The sequence below is a fragment of the Teleopsis dalmanni genome, chromosome X (genome assembly GCF_002237135.1).
Source record: "Teleopsis dalmanni isolate 2A chromosome X, ASM223713v2, whole genome shotgun sequence".
NCBI lineage: Eukaryota > Metazoa > Arthropoda > Insecta > Diptera > Diopsidae > Teleopsis > Teleopsis dalmanni.
Genome location: NC_051848.1, coordinates 75,985,630 through 76,005,490, shown reverse-complemented (window position 1 = coordinate 76,005,490; position 19,861 = coordinate 75,985,630). Strand labels below are relative to the sequence as shown.

The window sequence follows — 19,861 nt, the reverse complement described above, 5'->3', positions numbered from 1 at the left end:
GGTGTTTGGCCAGAGTAACAAGATTATTTTTAAATTAAAAGCTATTTTATATGACTTGACAAATATAGCGTGAATTCATGCAATATAACCATTTATGGAAAATATAAATGTTTAGTAATACTATTAAAAAAATGTAAGATTACTCTAAAAATTTTGTTTTAAATTTTTAAGTCGTTACCTCAAAAATATTTTAAAGCCGGTTTTTGTTTTTCAATATTTAATCTCTACAGGTGTTTCGACAAATTCACCTTTGCCTTCATCAGGAGAACTTCTAATCCCAATATAAACTAAAAGTTAAAATTTTAAAAAACAAAAATCGACTTTCATCTAAAAATGTTATACGGCGTTTACATTGGCCGAAAATGGCTCATTTTGGTCAAAAATCGAAAATGAGTATCGAATGGCTCATTCTTGCATATAAAATTTCAAGCACAAAAATGAGCAATTTTCTCACATTCTGTATGAATGACGTTCGAATGCATTCCACATACGTTCCAAATGCAAAGTAATCCATTGAACATACCCTAAATGAAAGCTCTTCATGGCATTTTGACAGTTTGAAAAAGCTGTTTTTAACATATTTACAAAAAAAGGTAAACAAATGTTTGGTGGTTGCATTTTCTTGAAAACGATGCACTGCTTTTTAAAACTTTTACTTCCCAAAAAGTAATTAATCGAAGTTAAAAATATGTTTTAAGTTTCTAATGTAAGGTTTGAAGGCATATTTAACCTTCATGCAAAATTTTTTTGGCACAGGCCAAAAATCAAATCAACATGCAAGTTGCAAAATCAGCTGTTGAAATGAGAACAAATGAAATAGAACGAATGTAAACACTTTCAAATGGCTCATTCAAAATGAGCCATTTTCGGCCAATGTAAACGCCGTATAAATCTATATTGAAATCAGATTTACCAATCCAAAACACAACAATTTAATCGTGCGTAGTATAACTTAATTCACACGAGAGTTTTGTTTGTAATTTTATAAAAATATATTACAAATTTTAATCTGAAAAAAAAATTGTTTTTATAATTAATATGATGAATTTGGTGAGTTAAACGAATAGTACGTTCAGATTAACGAAATTATTTTGATAAATGTGCAGCGATTTATGCTCTTATTTTTAAATAAAGTTAATATGAAATCCATAATTAAATCATTTAATGAAATTTTATTATTTTAAGAGTACTTTTCTTCTTTCGTTTCGTTTCTACTTATAAACTGAAATTTGTAACATTATTTATAGAATTTAGTTCTTGTATTTATTATCATTTAGTATATATAAAGCAACAAGCGCTAATTTTTATATAAAATTAATATAAATTCCATTATTAAAACTTTGAATTAAGTTTTAATAATTGTAAGTGCGCTTCTCTTCTTTCGTTAAGTTTCTACTAAGAAACTGACAAGTGCAACATAATCTATTGAGTGTAGTTGAAGCCATTTACTACTATTTAATACTTTTTTTGCACACAGGCACTCTGTTAGCAGCTGTCATATGTTGTACAAAAAAACTCTAAGGGGAAAGGTTGTCGGAGTCAATTTGTGCTCACAGCGCTTGATGTGCTGTGTTTGGTAATTAATGTTGAAAGTGCGAATGAATTTGGGGAATTAATTCTAATTGTGGAAATATGGCATAAGTGTTGTGCATATATTGTGCATGTTATTTTAATGTGTTCATTGCTATCAGTGTTTTTACAAAAAAATCTTTTTGCGACACCCTTAAAATATATAAACAAAAGTTTTGTACGTATGTTTTGAATTAGAAAAAAGTAAATTTATTTGCCTACGAGAATCTAATAAATAAAAATGTCAAATTCACATTACCGTCCATTGGATACAGAGGGCACTAGCTCCAAAAATATAGGAAACGGTTACGCGTTAAGATCGACTTCGTCCGCAATTCGGTATCATTGGTCGAAAAGTACTTTAACACGTAAAATCCTGGCATTTGGAATGCTCGTCTTTATGCTTGTAGTGTATTTAGTTTGGTGTGCGTTAGCAGCTTCCAGTCGAGAGGAAATCAGCTATGCAGGTAAATCAGTGCTCATGGAAATTGACAAACGTCGGTTAATTCCTTGGAGACATAAAATATTAACAAGCATATTTATGTAATTGTTTTATTTTTGTAATGACAGCAGTCAATTTGTATGTATCCTGCAATTTGCATATATCCCGCAATCAATCATTGTGCATTTATTTGTTGCATTTAATTCTGGGCATTGCTTTTGTTACAGCTGCGCCGTATCTAAAATTGCAGCGCTCACGCCAAACTAGCGCCACCTCTGGCTTCTCCCGAACACAATTCTCTACCTACAGCAATACCCAAAAACCAACAACTAGGATGGCCATGCACCACAAAAGCTTGCCAAGTGAGTAGCCAGGGGTTTGTTTGGTTGCTTAACTGATGCAAAAATTTTTGGCAGCATGTATATGTTGTTTTTGTAATTATGCTTTTTTTTTTTTGTTTCGTTAACTTCACTTTTAAATATTTCATTTCTTTTTTATTTCATTACATTAAGACACATTCTAAACAAAAAAAATAAAAATTCAAAAAATTAAATTAAATTCCATTTGGTGTTTTCGAATATGTGTGCTTATCTCTCGGTTTTGGAGTTCTTGCAACTGCTGGAAATAACTGCCAAACTGTACAGTTGAAGGGCAAGATAAGCTGACATATTCTTCAGCACATTTCTATGAAGTAAAATATTTATTTATTCCAAGAAATAAAAAATAGTAATTTCTGAATAAAACCATTCCATAAACATTTTTAAAGTTAAAAGTTTATTTTCATTTCTATTTTAGCACTTTAACATGTTTGCATCTATCTAATCATCAATTTAGTGTGGGATTGGGTCATTTGTAAATATGTATATAACATTGTATTAAACCTTTATCCTCCACGTCGCCCGTCTCTCATTTGTTGTTGTTCGGAGTCTACATCTTCTAATTTTGATTTGCATGAATGTGCGTTGCCACACTTTCACTTTTATGACCATTAAACGTTTATGGGCGAATGAAATTTCTTTAGTTTTATACTTAAATTTTACTAAATGACTACACCCTTCGCACTAATCTGAAATAGTGTATTAAGTTTGTCATTCTAGCTGCAATACATTAAAAAACTAGTTGGAAAACATGTTCCTAATTAGTGATTGATAGTTGAATTTAACAAAGTGAATATGTGCGTGTTTTTGGCCTTGTTGTAATCCGGAAGGATTTGCAAAGCAGACATGAAAACATGAAAGGAATCGTACTTCACTGTGTAACTCCTTTTGCAATTGGCGTATGACACTTGGTCGTCAAACCCAACGACTGACTCCAAGACGTGGATCCCGCTGTTCTTGGAACCTGAATATGTGTTTATAGAGTAACATGTAGAGTTAAAAACGAATATTTTTATCAAGCAACAAACTTTGAGAAAAATATCGATCAATCACTCAATAAACTCAACTGCAGTTTAACGTCCATGAAACTGTTACAACATGCGTGCCAATTTGAGTCATATCGATTTATGGCTCCTTCCCATAGAGTCGAAAAGCGTTACCTTCATAATAATTCTAAACTGTTCCAACATACATACCAATTTAGCAACGTCTCTTCATTTTACCCTAGGTCAAGTTCAATCATTTACACCCATTCTTCTACTTCTTCTCGTACCTAACTTTTTCAGACAATTCTCTTCTATTGCTTTTGTATATGTAGCAAGGCAAGACCTTTATGTGTTCGGTTTCTAAGATTCGACTGTTTATTAAAACAATCACAACATAATTTAATAAGTTCATGGGTTGTTTAATGAAACTATTTTTAAACAAAAATCAAAATTTTATTTTTCATTAACATTTATTTTAATTGACTTAAAAAGAACAAAAACACTTTGCTGAAGCTTCAATGCCCTTCACACAATAAGATAAAAAATAAGAATCTTTTTCAGTAGTTCATTTATATTGGCAATATGCTAATGACTTTATTTACCTTGTTTCACATGTAGTCTCTTATACAGCCAAAAGAAAAAATTCATTCACCCTCCTATATCGATCCAGAATACATATAATTTGTATCTCACGTCCCCATTATCACGCAGTAAACATGTTGATAAATTTAATATACCATTTTCGAAATTTTCGTGTGAAGGGTACAAATAACACTTTGTGTAGTGAATATTTTTTAGTGAACATTCTTTTAGTGAACATTTTTTTAGTGAACATTTTTTTAGTGAACATTTTTTTTGATGCAAACCTCAGTTTCAATCAAGTTGCGGTAGGCTAGACTATATTTGATTATTGTGGCATATTATACCCATAATCAATTAGGCCAAAACTAGGTTGCTTATTGTGATATCTGTACATAATCTCAATAAAAAATAAAATATATTTCTTCAATCGACATATCAAGTAGTGAAATCTTTTGAAAATTTTCAAGACGCACTTAATGTTTGAAGTTATGATACTGTATAGGTTGCTGAAGAATATGATCTTCATGTTATAAGTGCTCTACTAACTTTTCTTTCATTTTATTATGACGACTTAATAATATATACATATACAATGTAAAAGTTCGTTTTTATGAATTTGCTCAAGCCGCTTATGAATACATATAAACAGTATAGGATGTTGTAGAATCATTAATTGTGATTGTAATACCTTTTCCTTTAAAATATAACAACTATTTGAATTTTTATTGTTATATTTGAGTCACATCCCGTAGTGTCATAATGGTCCATTTTTCAGCTCAAATGGGCTTTGGGCACAAAGCTGCCACTCCAACCTAATCTATTTAGAAGGAGACACTCAGGTACTATTATTGAGGTCACATACCATATTGATAGATATTTCATGATATTTAGATATATGTTAGTGAAGTTATTGTGTGTAAACTAATACTTATTCTGAATATGAGTATCAGCTTTTTGCATGGCTTCTACATTCATAATACACTTTTCTTTAATAGTTCAATGTATTATTTCGAGGAACTGTAGTCCGTAACGTGCTTAATTAACTAAATACCGGGAATAGTTAATATATATAATGTGATTTTGGTCAAAAAATCTATTACAACCGTTGATCCATTGATCCATTGATGTTTTTGATATTTAATATTTCAATATTTAATATTTTGATATTTAATTTCAATTCCATAAAATTGATTTTTGCTGTTCTTAAAATCACATTCTTTTAATCTCACAAGTGTCACTATGAGTTTAATTCCTCAAATAATATTCTTTGCTAAAAGTTCTATCAGGTTTAATATTAAAATATGAAAATCTTGGTATTTCGACTTTATTCGTTTTTGTATCGAGAACCCACACATACCATCGTCCAAATATGATAAAGGATTTTCCTTACCAATGCATATTACTACCAATAAATAGCCTTACCATAAACGACTATTGGTGAAAACGTCTTGTTTACTTTTGATTCCTTCTTATATTACATGCATTTTAACTTATTCATTAAGGTTTCCCCGATTAATTACTGTTTATTTTAAGAGCAGTGCGTATTAGGAAACCTAATCGAGTGCACTCTAAAAAAATTGTGTGCTTATGCTCGTTCTTATGACAATTTCTTCTTTTTAGCTAAATATTTATAAAGGATAAATTTCGAATTGTTTGTGAATTACTTCAAACAAATCTCAATTGCTCTGAGCTTACAACGGACTCGGTAAGAGCTATACTAGTTTAATAATATCAGTAGCTTCTGCTTAAAAGATACTACAGCAGATTCTAAAAAATGTGATTATTCTCATTATGATAAGAGATAGCGTTATTTATAAAAATAATCTCACTTCTTTCTATATGATGTGATTTATAGTAGATGTATTCAGCCGCATCGAAATGTGATAAAAAACACAAGTCGCTTGCTTAAAGTCTCTAATTTTTTGCGTAAAATAACAACAACACTCTTTCGATCTAACAGACTAGTTATGAAGTGTTCCGGCATGTTAGAGATTGTAGAAAAATATTTCTAAATATTCGGAATATTTGAATATTAAATATTGAATATTTGAATATTCCAGTCATCTATCAATAGTTGTTCATAAACAAAAGTTCCCGACAACATTAGAAACTACTGTCTTAAAACTATAGACAATTTTTGAAAAATAATGGAGTACAAAGCACATTGATTTTTTTAACATGCTTAGTTGCTAATAAGTTTCTGTTTATTAAAGTATAAATGTTTTTAATTATAATTACTTTGTTAAAAGTTCATGTTTAGAAAAAATTAATTGCACTTTTTACGGATATGAAAAATCTGATATTATTATTTAGTTTATAGTTTACACGCTTATTGAGCGTGTACTTAATTTTTCACTGAATTGAATTATTAATTAATCAAAACTTAATTTATTTGAGAAGTTATTTTAAAAAAAAAATTTTTATTTTTACTACTGCTTCAATCTTCTGAAGAAACTATTTCTGAAATCGTTGCTATTTTCTCCTAGTGTTTTATTTCAAAGTTTCTTAATTAATTAATTTATTTCTATACAAACTATAGTTTGCTTGAATTATGTGTACATATATAAAACTTGTTCTTTGCGAATACAATATTTGACAGATTGCAATAGTGATACCAATATTTCACTTAGAGACTTTAGCAAGCGACTTGTTGTTTTTTGCCACACTTCGAAGCGGCCGAATACACCTAGTATTTAACAATTAGGCGATTAGTAAAAGTGGTTAATGATTAATTTAAATGATTACTTGTTTGCGGCCAATAGGAAAGAGAATCGGTAAAATGTCTTAAACAGTATTTTCAAATATGGAACATGCGTCCTAAATAGGTGTATTTTGATTGTTATGAGAGAAAATTAGAAAATAGGCGTAAAGAGACACAGTTAAATTTGAAATAATGTAACTCATAATAACTCACCCAAAAGCGATTTTTGGGAGAGATAAAAAATACAGTTGGTTTTTAAACAAAGAATATAATGGAATTTACCATCAGCGTTCTATTTTGGCACCTTTCAATAAATCTTTCAGGATTTGGATATTTAGTTTTCTAAATTATATATTATTTTATTTCTATAAAATATCAAATTTTTTCTTGATCAAGAACTTAGACGAAATTGAAAAATTTTCATAACATCATTATTAATAGAATTACAGATATCTTGAGTAGTTGAAATTAGCGGAATTGGTCACATTTCTAAATCAGCAAAAGACATCTTAGATCCTTACTAGATTCTAGCTCTTAGCTAACTGGAGACCAGTTAGCCTATTGCCAGTAATTAGAAAGACAACAAAAAAAAATCCTACTAAATAGATTTAAATACTACAGTTAGCGATCGCTTCTAAAATGCTTTAAAACTATTCTTGAAAGTAATATGCTATATTTCAGGATTTTTCAAAATAATAAAATGACTGCATAGCTTTTTTAACAACGGTGAATTTATAACTCATCATCTATAAGAGAAATTAATCCAGAAGTCTCTCAAATATTGTCGATTTAAATTCTGTTATATATTTTTTTTATTGCGACCTGTCTAAAAGAAGAAAGAAATGCAGTATAACTTTTCGCTAGCGAAAAAGCTTAGGACTAACAATTGCTGCAAGGCTTATTGCAGTTCTTACTGGTCATTGGTGTATAGGAACTCACGCAGAGAAACTGCGTATTCCCTATAACTCTCACTGCAGAAGTTGTAGAAACCCGCAGGAGAGAGAAACAATAATACATTTTCTCTGTGAATGCCCAGCTCTAGCATCCAGAAGATATAGGTTCTTAGGAAAATACTTTTGTGATAGTTTAACAATGGTGAAGATGAAAGGCCTATTAAATTACCTAAATTCAGTGGGATGGATTTAGTCTCTACTCTTCTATACTAGGGTTCTTGCGAGGAATGTGGTAACAAAACGGCGAAAAATCGCTAATTGAGGTACATTTGAAGTTATCTTATGGCCTGCCACTGCAACCAACCAACCAACAATTGCTATATTTACAAAGGGGTTCGATTGATCGAAAGATCGATTGATGAAAAATAGGATGGAATGGAAAATTTATTATTTGAAACAAAATGTTACCACACAAACAAGTGATAAGACCAAGTTTTCTCTATGTAATGGACATATTGTAATGGATTGAGTTTCACCGTTAATGATCTTCAAAAGTGAAATGAAAATGTAAGACTACTAAAACCGCTTTTACCTAGTCATATGAAATGAACGTCTCAAACAAAAGTTAATAAACTGTAGCTATATAAAGTGTTAGACTTACTATATTTTCCAAATATATAAGTGTGTTTGAATAGTTGCATACCATTTTTTTTGAAAAAAGAAGATATCTTTATATATATATTGGTATATCATATAACCAGTATTCATATTTAAAAACAAAGTAGGTGAGTACCTAGATTACCGCTAATGCCCCTGCTGTTCACAGGAATGAACGTAATTATGTAATTGGTTTAAATGTTACGAAAGCGTACATACGGTAATGGTTTATAACAGCACTATAAAGTACTTAATTCTATAGTAAGGCTGTAAATGGAGAAAAAAAACAACACATTGCATGTTAATTACTTTAGGACTATAAAAATGAGTGAAGTATAGTAAAAAGTTATTTTAATCTGTGAACCGACACATGCGATATAATCTGAAAGGTGCTAGCACGAAGCATATTTGTCAGAACCAAAATCGAAAGATATGTCAGTAGCTTGTCTTCTGATTTGGTAATTAATAAGTTTTTGAGATATATTACGAAAGTACGGCATGACTTGACCCGCATACATAACCGAAGTATGCTGGAAACAAATTCTTCAGCGAATGAAGCTTTATATGTACTTTAATTATTATGCGAGCATAATAATGAAAGGGGTGATGGTATATGTTAAGGAATTTCATATGAAGATTCTAAATATCAAAGTTAAATTAAGAATAAAGAAAGTCCATCAGACAAACTCGCCAGACTTTTATGCTCTTTCTCAGTTCAAAAGATACATTTAAAGTTATTAATCAGCAATAAAATGAAAAATATTCTTTGGCTGTTTTCATTATTTAAGTGCAATCAAATCAATTTTTTGATTTCATTGTACGAGTATATATATTCATATATATATATATATATGTATATATATATTGATTACGCCATTTAACTATAAAAATTCTCAAATTAAATGTTGAACAATCGACTCCAGTGCTATTCTCGTATCAATTCCGATTAGCATTTTGATTGGTCTTGCAAAATTTCGTAGTGAGTCACACCTTGTACCTTAATCAATATAATATGGTTTGAAATTAAAACTTTAAAGAGTAAATAATCTGAATAACTAACGTGTATAATCACATATAGTATATGAAAACAATTGAAAACCTAACGTTTGCTATTAAAACGAAATTTTATCTATAATTTATAGTAAATAGCACCAGAAAGAAGAGGCAATTGGTATTTCCAATAATTAACAACATTGATATTGTGTTAGAGTGCTTTACATTTATAAATGTTTAACTTCTCTGACTACGCTCAAATTTTCTGATATTTCGACAAAATTTTTCTTATCGCTTTTACTTAATTCATCATCATTTTGTGACGAATTATATTAATAAAGAATTTTGTTTTGGCGAAAAGAAAACGATATGGTCTTCGAAATGTGAAGACTCGCCGAACGCATATCTCTAAACCTTTTTTAACGCTAATAGAATGGCGATTAAGAATATAAAATAAACATAATATCATTCACATATATCAATTATTAAGAATTTAGCTTAATTTAGGTTTAATTATTTAGCTTTATATAAATTTTGATAGTGTTTATATAGACGCTTTTAATAGAAATTCTTTGTGATGCTTTGCTTGTCTTTCTTTCACTTTTTGTGGTGCTGTTAGCTGGAACTTTGTTTTTCGCTTACAGTGGAGCACTCTTTACATGCGTGTTTGGAGTGAGGTAACTTATTTCGTGATTGATATGAATTCCATTTAGTGAAGCAATTCAAATGTAACGTGACATTTTCATTGTATGACTTAATTACTATAATGTTGAAGCTATATTGCTATGAGACAGGTTGTACCGATGAAGGAAATAAAGAAAATATATATTGTTCAGCGTAAACGAAGAAACCACAATTGACTGTGGGTTTCAGCGAACCACCACAAAATAGGATAAAGCAATAGAAAAATCTAAAAAAAATATTTAAAGGAATACATATGCAGGATTAGGCGATTGAAGTCTTACCAACTACACACAGGAATATCTGTTAAACTGATATTGCCAACTATCTGAAATTTATACGAATGACAGCTGTTTATATTGTCTACAAGACATCCCAAGCATTTGCGTCTAAGTTTTATACAACAAAAGTTATTCGACATGGAATTGAAACGAAATAGTGTGATTGCGTTGTATTTGACTGGAAAATCACAATCACAACCAGCTATTACTTGTGAGCTCAAGCTCCTCAAAGGTCGCCAAACGCTATAGTTGCTGGACAAAAAAAATTCTATGTCGTAGTGGTAATCAAATGGACAAATAACTGAATATATTTCAGGCACAAGATCTTACACTTAAGCAACAAAGAGTTAGATTCGAAAGAGTAAAGGAGTTGTTACGCTTGCACGAACGTGGTGAATTTCCAAACATTGTGTTCTCTGATGAGAAAAATTTTCCCATTGAGCAATTCATAAACTCTTGAAAAAATCGTGTTTACTAAATGAAACGCACTGCCGAAAATTTGAGATTACAGATAGTCATCCGAACTAATTTTCCATTTTCCATCTGAAATAATGGTATGGGCACCTATGAATGCCGATGTACGCTCTCCTATCGTTTTTATCGAGTCTGGTGTCAAAATAATGCGATTTATTATGGGGTTTTGGAAGTTGCTTTAGAGCCGTGAGCACGCAAACATTTCGGTCGTAGACTATGGACGTTCTAACAAGACTCGGCACCGTCTCATAAAGCTCGTGTGAACCAAGAATCCATACAATGGCTTTTGAATTTGCCTGTTGTAATCCGATATGCTTTTCTATTTGGACCATTTTGGAAAGCAAGGTGAGGACTAAAAAATATGCCAGTATGAATGCGCTGAAGAAAGCCATTGTCCAGAAATGGGCCAAAATACCAGAAGATCACACTCGCATGCAACTAATTTTTGAACCGTTTGAAGCCAACAGGTGGTTACATCAAACTAGAGTGAATGGATTCTGAAATTTTGATTATTTCTATAAACTTTTGTAATTTGAATCAATAAAAAATAATTTCACCCAAAAAAAATATGGTTGCTTGAATAGTTAACACTCCAACCGCCTTACCCTGCATATATCTTGTGTGCGACTGTTGAATATAAAACTTCTTCTAGTTTTGATTTAGAAATATTATTTGAGCATAAATTTAATTTTTTTATAAAATTCATCCATACTTGGATATTTTTTTGAGTTCTTAAAATTAATTATACATTAAATGATATATATCACATTACAGGAACTAATAGTAATTATATGTTATAAAAACCATATATAATATGCCCTATTATAAAACCTATATTATAAAAGAATGTGTACTTTCTTTATACTAATATTGAAAAATATGTTCTCAATTCTAGAAGTTCTATTGTATAGGCGTTACGTGATGGAAACTTAGAGACTAGTATGCTAAGACCTAAATCTTCAAAGCAATATACGTTTAAACCTAAATGTGTCTATCAATAAATTTTATAGTTTGAAACTAATATGCGCAGACATACAAGTTTTTTTTTTTTATTCACTAACTTAATTGATTTAGTTTATTAAAAACAAAAAAATTTCATCTAAAACTCATTTACCATTTAAAAATTAATTACTCAATCACCTGGAAAATATAATTAAATCGCGTTAATTGGCTTTTGATATTATATGCACGGAAATATAACTTCTGGGAGTTTTTTTTTAAATGTCATAAATTATAATTATATTTGTTAAACCTTATGATCTTAATTCAATTTTCGTGTGTGTCGTGTGTGTCGTGTATATCGGTGCTCTAATCTGCTAATAAACAGAAAAACACAGATTAAAGATAGTAGCGAAATGTCGGCAATAACAACTTTCATCTAAATTAGAAGTATAAAACTTTACTTTTATCAAATATTAGATACGATCCATTGATACGAAAATGCAAGGTCCATTAGTTATATTGAATGCTTAATAATAATAAAAGAATAGTATTTTTTTACGTTTGAGATCTGGTCGATTGAATAATAATTAGGTCTTTTTCGCAATTTTTATTATTACAAACCATAAAATATAAAAAGAAAAACTAAATCGATCCATTGAATGTAAGTAATTTAACAAATATTCTCTACTTAACGTTTAACTGTCTGAATAAACTCAAAAAAGTACTTCCCTAAAAACGCATTTCTTCTGGAAGCTAAAGTTGGCCATTCATAGCAAAAATGCTTAATTCTTTCACAACTTCTACAATGAATATGTGAAGAAAGTTTCCCTGCGTTAGTTTCTATACACCAATGATCAGAGAGAACTGCAGTGAGACTTGCAGTATTCAAATCTAATAGCGCATAAACTATAATAATTCTTATGAACTAATGAGCCAATCGAAAGTCCTAACAGGTTTTCTCTAAATAATCTCTTTTATTTGGTTTTAAAAGAATCTTAAACTGGCATTACACATGATTCCTGGCGCGACGTCTTGGAGCGATTCATACACTGCCGACATTATTTTGAACACTCCTCAGTAAAAAATACAACAAATATACTATAAAATAAAATAATGCGTGCATTTAAACGATGTTTTCGCTTTCATGACTTAAAACATAATGAAATTTACATAGAAGCCGACATAGAAGCCGATACAATCTGATTGTATACGAAAAAAGACGAGCAAAATTGATGGACAATTAAAATATTTTGATTTCCATCAAACATATGAGACACATTGGCATAAACTTCGCATTTAATGCGCCTGGTGAACAGTCAGGCATCATCTGTACCCATTTATATTCCGAAGTGTATTAACAAAATTGGACTTATGCGTTATTTTGAGAGAAAACGAAGATATGGTATATGCGAAGACTAGTAATACTTCTAGAAATATTAAAGTAAATATACCTACCCTAATAAATCTTTAGTGATTCTCGTAGGTAGATAAAGAATAATTAAATTATGCTTATTAGATAATTGTGTTTAAAGAACTAATAAAATATTATTTTATTTTTAATTATCTATAGGGTTCTTAGGATAGGGCTTCAACTATCGTAAATTACTACTGCAAATGTTACTACAGTCAATCTTTAGTACATCAATGACCATCTGTTTTGATTCTGTTCCTTAGTTTCGTTAGTCCAAATATCATCTGTTTTTCTCTTAATAACTGATCGTTTCCGAAGTTTTTATTTAAGTGTAAAAATGCGAGAGATATTATAAATATATTACTATTTACGACGCTCCATAAACAATCACACATTCCAATCCAAGTAGTGTACATTTTATCTCTCATATATAGTATTTCATTTCACTCATATTGAGCTTTCGATTACAACTTTTCCAACAATGACATGTTGGACATTTGACATTCGAACTTGTGACCAGGTTCAGAACAACTGAATAATTGGTTAGGCCTAGTATTTGCTAGTATTATTTCTGTTATCAGAAAACTCCAAATCTTTTTGCAGCCGTGACTCATACGTTAAGTGATATGATTCCATACATAATTTTTTATACTTTTATATTAATTTTTCCTTTTTCTTTAATGTTTTCACTGACTTCCTCTTAGAACTCACATTTGGTCTTTGTCATATGTTTTATTTATGAACAATAAATAATTCATAAATGCGTGGGAAAGTATCGTAGTGTAGTGTGATCGTCAAAATGATCTTTATGTTTGTGTCACTGATGTTTCTTTTTTATGTATTAACAAACAGCTAATGTGTTCTTGCGTTCTAAAGTATATATTGGATCCCTTCAAAGCAGTCAGACAATTATTCTATTATTAACTATATGTTCCACTTATTTCTTTTTGGTTTTTGTAAATGGCACCTGCTGTTTTGTCTTTATCTGAATTACATATGATATAATAATAATTTTATTTCTTAGTATAGATCGTGATGTTTTTTAAAAACCCTTAGCGCGGGCCTTCAAGATTCTAAATTTTCCCTAATTTTTTTATATAATATGTGTCTTTACATCTAAATATTTTTGTAAGCATTATAAATTATTATGAAGAATTGAAGGTTAACTGAGAAAAATAGTTAAATGATTTATAAATAATAAGAAATAATCATATCACAAATGTTAAAGAAAAATATTTTATCCATTAAAAATCACATTTATTTATCATTACAAGCTATTATAATTATTTTTATCCTAGCATTGCTTGCAATATTAAAGGGTTTTGTAAAACTTTAAGTAATTTAATTAATAACAAACAATATTAACGATATGTTCTTTAAAGTATGTTATATATTTATATTTTTAGAGTCGAGTGCTGTCTCCAGAGCAGTTAATGAATCGCTTGTCGTTTGTAGCGAGGTTTTTGTTGACTCACGGGCATACATACAAAATCGACCACGGAAGGATTATGAACAATTACCAATAATTTATTTTGTGACGCCCACATATCCAAGACGTGAACAAGTGCCTGAATTAACGCGTTTAGCGCATACCCTACTCCATGTTCCACGGATTCACTGGATATTGGCGAATGATTATGGAACCTGTAATGTATTTTTAGATTTTTTGCTTAATAAATTTGGTAAGTTTACACTGCTTAACTGGCTTATATATAACATTCACTATATATATAACTTTCACTATATGCACTGTGTACAGGTATTCCTTTTACTCATCTCTCAAGTCCTATGCCATTTAGTTATCGTAAGAAAAAACCTATGCCACGCGGTGTTGCAAATCGTCGTGCAGCTATTTATTGGCTACGTCAGCATAATATAACGAATGGTATATTATATTTTGGCGATGATGACAATACCTATGATTTAAAACTCTTTTCGGAAATACGCGATACACATCGTGTGTCAATGTTTCCTGTTGGGTTAATCGAAGATTATTCAGTCAGTGGGCCAGTTGTGCGTAAGGTATTTATTAAAAATTTACCTAACATACGAGCATAATTATTGTTAAAAACAAATTTTATTTACAGGGTAAGGTTGTTGGTTTTCTGGATTCCTGGGTAGCTGATCGGCACTGGCCTGTCGATATGGCTGGATTTGCAGTTAACTTAGCGTTTATGTCAGAACATCCAAATGCAAGTATGCCATACAAACCAGGCTATGAAGAGGATTACTTTTTACGTAGCATATCATTAAAGTTGGATTATATTGAGCCGAAAGGAAATGATTGTACCGAAATTTTAGTTTGGCATACGCAAACTAAAAGTAGAAATCGTTCTATTGTTCGGATAAATCGTGAATATCTAGACGATCGTTCGAATTTAGGTGCACTTTTTAAGTCGCTAGAGATTATGGGTGTATCAGTGGCTTCTGAAACTGAAGGTTAGTATTTAAACACAAACAAACGTAATGTAAATGGAAAAATTAACATTTAAAACTTTAGTAAACACCTTGTAAGTTGTTAATATTGCATAATTTAACAAAAGTAACATATTAGATTGGAAAAACCAGGTTACTAGCTCTTAACGGAGCTTATGAGATAGATCCATATTTTTGAATTATAATTAACATTGGATGAAATTTGTCCTAAAGTACGTCACAAACTTCGAAAATGACAAAAAAGGTCTTACGGTTTTCGAACTATTTTGATTTTAGGAGCGGTGGACTTATTTATTATTCATTGTTTTGTTATTAATAAAAACATATTAGAAAGTTAGACTAAGTTGTTGTTACTGTAACTCAAATTAGTTTAGGTTAGTTAGGTCTATACAAAACCATATCGAAATTTGCTCATTAAAAGTATTGAGAAAGTGAAAATAAAGTTTGATTGATCGGTTTAAATATGTATATAGTTTTAGAACTACTTCCAAACATCAGTAAAATCAATAACGTAGAATATTTTATCTCTTAGTTTTTCTTATCACGACTATTTTTATGCATAACATAAAATGAAATATAAATTAAAATTCCTCTAATTTATTATACTTATTGGTGCTATTAGCATTGCTTGAATAATATTTCAATCGTAAGCAATTATTTTTTGGCATTATAATCTAAGATTTTAAAAATATTGTGTATTATTGGTGCCATATATAAAAGCGCATATCTAATTTCCCATCTCTTACGAGTAAAAATCGTCAGGTTTTCATAAGTATTCAAATAGCAAGAACTTGATATAATAATAATATAAAAAACTAACTTCGAATCAAAATGTTTAGGAATTCATCAGGTTGTGAATGCTTTAATCTGTTTTACAACAATATCAATTATAGTCTATGTATTTTAACATTGTTATGCATAACCCAGACCTTACAAAAAAAAAAAAACATATGTTATAGAATAAATACTGAAACCAAATGTTATCTTTGTCTGTCTTCACCTTGTCTTATTTTTCTATATTTTGTTTTTTAACAAATATTGAGCTATTGCTCGACCTTCAATAACTGATAATATGTCAAAAAATTCCCACAGACCAATTTTCCTTGCTCTTAGTGTAGTTATTCAATTTTAAATAATAAATTATAAGAAAATGCAATGAATGATTAATTCCTAAAATAAGTATAGTAGAATAGTGTAAACGAATCAGTTCTTTTTCAATCTGTTGATACTTATCTATTGTATTTATGGAGTGGCAACGCTTCATTAAAAAAGTATAGAAACAAATTTCATAGTTTTATTATGCTGAAACAGCTGTTATTAGGTACTTGTTTTTCAACCGTTTTATTTTTACTACCGAAAACTGAAATCGAAAACTGAAACCGAAAACTGAAACCGAAAATTGAAACCAAAAATTTAAATCGAAAACTAAATCCGCAAACTGCAATCATAAACTGAGACCGAAAATTGAAATCGAAAATTGAAACCGAAAATTGAAACCAAAACTGAAATCGAAAACTGAAACCGAAAACTGAAATCGAAAACTGAAACCGAAAACTAACATAAAATCGAAAACAGAAACTGAAAACTGAAATCGATAATTAAAACCGAAAACTGAAATCGAAAACTGAAACCGAAAATTGAAATCGAAGTTTGACAACGAAAATTGAAATCGAAATTTGAAATCGAAATTTAAAATCGAAATTTGAAATCGGAAACTGAAACCGAACTCTGAAACCGAAAACTGAAATCGAAAACTGAAACCGAAAATTGAAATCGAAAATTGAAACCGAAAATTGAAACCGAAAACTGAAACCGAAAATTGAAACCAAAAATTTAAATCGAAAACTAAATCCGCAAACTGCAATCATAAACTGAGACCGAAAATTGAAATCGAAAATTGAAACCGAAAATTGAAACCAAAACTGAAATCGAAATCTGAAACCGAAAACTGAAATCGAAAACTGAAACCGAAAACTAAAATCGAAAACAGAAACTGAAAACTGAAATCGATAATTAAAACCGAAAACTGAAATTGAAAACTGAAACCGAAAATTGAAATCGAAATTTGACACCGAAAATTGAAATCGAAATTTGAAATCGAAATTTGAAATCGAAAACTGAAACCGAACACTGAAACCGAAAACTGAAATCGAAAACTGAGACCGCAAATTAAAATCGAAAACTGAAACCGAAAACTGAAATCGGAATTTGAGACCGAAAATTGAAATCGAAAACTGGTTTCTGAAAAATGTCGGATAATCGAATATCCCAGTAGTAATTTTGTATAATTTTAGTATATAATTTTTTAGTACTAAAACAATTATACTTCTATATATTTAATTAATTTTGTTTGTTTTATTTTCAGGTGTCAAAGCTATAATAAGTAAAAATGGTAAAACAAAATCCTTGAATTATTTTCTAAGCTGAAATATTTAGTTGTAGATAGTTTTATTAACGTGATAAATTTTTAATAACATAGAATTCATCCTTCTTGTTATGTGTCGTACAAGTATAATGCAAAAGTTTGAATTTAGTATATTTAAATATATAATTGTTTGCAATGGTTAACATCGAACACATTAAATGCAGTGATGATAGCCTTTTAAAATATAAGTTCCAATATACTATACTTTTGAGTAGATGAAAGGCTGCATATTTTATACGTTTATATTCCTTCCTAAAGAACTAAGCATTAATTTTATTTTTAAAATTGCTTCAAAGGATAAGGTTGTTTCTGTATAAATCCCTCCAATTTACCGGATGTGCGTTTAGTAGAGATATCTGCACATATAGCTTAGTTTGGACTTTTCCGTTCCAATGTGTGGAAAAAAAGTCAAACAAAAATATATATTTGTATATATATTTTATATTCGGCTACAGGTCACTTTTTTGTTAAAATTAAAGTTGAACGTTATGTTTAATATTTTTCAATATATTTAATATTTCGACTCTCCTTGAGAGTTATCACCAGGATACAAAGATAATTACAACAATTTTGATAATATTTTAATTATTAGTTTTTTGAAACTAATAATTACCAAAATATATATTGTAAATATTTAGGGTCGTTATTATAGTGTCAAGTTGAAGTTAACTTGATACTCCGCTATATATCTCTAACATATATAGGCTTTATTATAGTTCTGAAGGGAGGAATCCTTTATTTAAAAAAATAATTTTTTTTTTAAATCATTGATTGATTGCTTCGAAACTATATTTTACGACATTGCAAATTAAACAATAATAAAATATGAACAAGTAGAATACCTATACTGTGAACACTAGGCCATTTGACACGAAGGATGAATTCCCCTATTAAATTGATGTTACTTGGCGATTTACGCAATAGAAAAGCCAAGTTAGTGATAAGCAAGTGTGTACAGCGAATAGTCATTAGCTTTAAGTTACTGTATTTAGTATAAGGAAGTTAAGAGATGGTTGCCTCGAATTTCGGTTGTACGAAAGAGCCCATAATGGGACATCCAAAAACAAACTATATAAATGTTCAATAAATTATATTTGTTTGTAATATATATAATATGTATGTATTTCTACGTATTTATGTATTAATAGCTGTGTTTTAGTAAACGGTTATCTAGCTTGCGAATACGAAGAATAACAACAAAGCGAAGTAGTATCAATTGATTTGGTGTAAATTAGCTGTGTTTCAGCAAACAATGATCCCGATCAATTTATATGTAAAAGAATAACAATGCGGTGAACCAAAAATTGAACTGGTTCACTTTCTGGTTCAATGTAGAATTTATGTACGAAATAAAAATGGACCGAATTTATACAAAATATCAATGACAATGCGATTTAAAAGTATGATACGGTGCAGTAAAAAATATAACATTTATTATGTTTTCCTCGCATTATGCATTATGAATATGCACAGAATTAAATTAGTTATTGAAGGTGTACCTTGTTGTTCCATAAAATCATACAGACGACGAAACCTTATTTTCATGCAATCAAAAGTGTTTTCTATGACAATCTTTGCCTGCGAATGCTTCACATTAAATTATCTTTGGACAGAGGACAAAGAACCATTTTTTTTGAAAGGACTAACAAGCCAAATTAGGATATGCAGTTTGGAATTGTTTGGAAATGATGCTATATTACATAGTTGCGATCTATGCAACACTCTCCAACGTACAGGTCCATAAAAAGACCATTTGAGTCGCAAACTGTCTGCAAGAGAAAGATAAAATACTGCTTCCTATTCATATATAAGCCTTCTTACTATAGTATAGAGCACTTATTTTAATATTTGTATATTTGTGCTGTATATGCAACCAATTACGAATGAGAATTTTTGCGTTATTCCCACTTTTGCCATATTAGCAAGTGCTTCGTATTTGGTCACTTGTAAATTGGTGTCCAATTAATATCATCCACGCACTAGCTCTTTCAATTATTCTCCATGCAGAAGC

The 19,861-nt window shown here is 29.9% G+C and overlaps 1 protein-coding gene across 4 annotated transcripts; it reads left to right on the top strand.

The window, feature by feature from the left end:
• Positions 1-1,529: 1,529 nt before the first annotated feature.
• On the top strand, positions 1,530-18,299 carry LOC119687929 (galactosylgalactosylxylosylprotein 3-beta-glucuronosyltransferase S). Of its 4 annotated transcripts, none has more exons than XM_038102484.1 (6): positions 1,530-2,036; positions 2,239-2,373; positions 14,396-14,671; positions 14,749-15,011; positions 15,077-15,428; positions 17,791-18,299. In XM_038102484.1, the coding sequence occupies exons 1-6, from the start codon at positions 1,811-1,813 to the stop codon at positions 17,850-17,852; spliced, it is 1,314 nt and encodes a 437-aa protein (XP_037958412.1). In that variant the 5' UTR covers positions 1,530-1,810; the 3' UTR covers positions 17,853-18,299. The 4 variants fall into 4 exon arrangements, with proteins under 4 accessions (XP_037958412.1, XP_037958413.1, XP_037958414.1 ...); XM_038102485.1 differs by lacking the exon at positions 17,791-18,299 and adding an exon at positions 16,747-16,960; XM_038102486.1 differs by lacking the exon at positions 17,791-18,299 and adding an exon at positions 16,737-16,821.
• Positions 18,300-19,861: the final 1,562 nt, after the last annotated feature.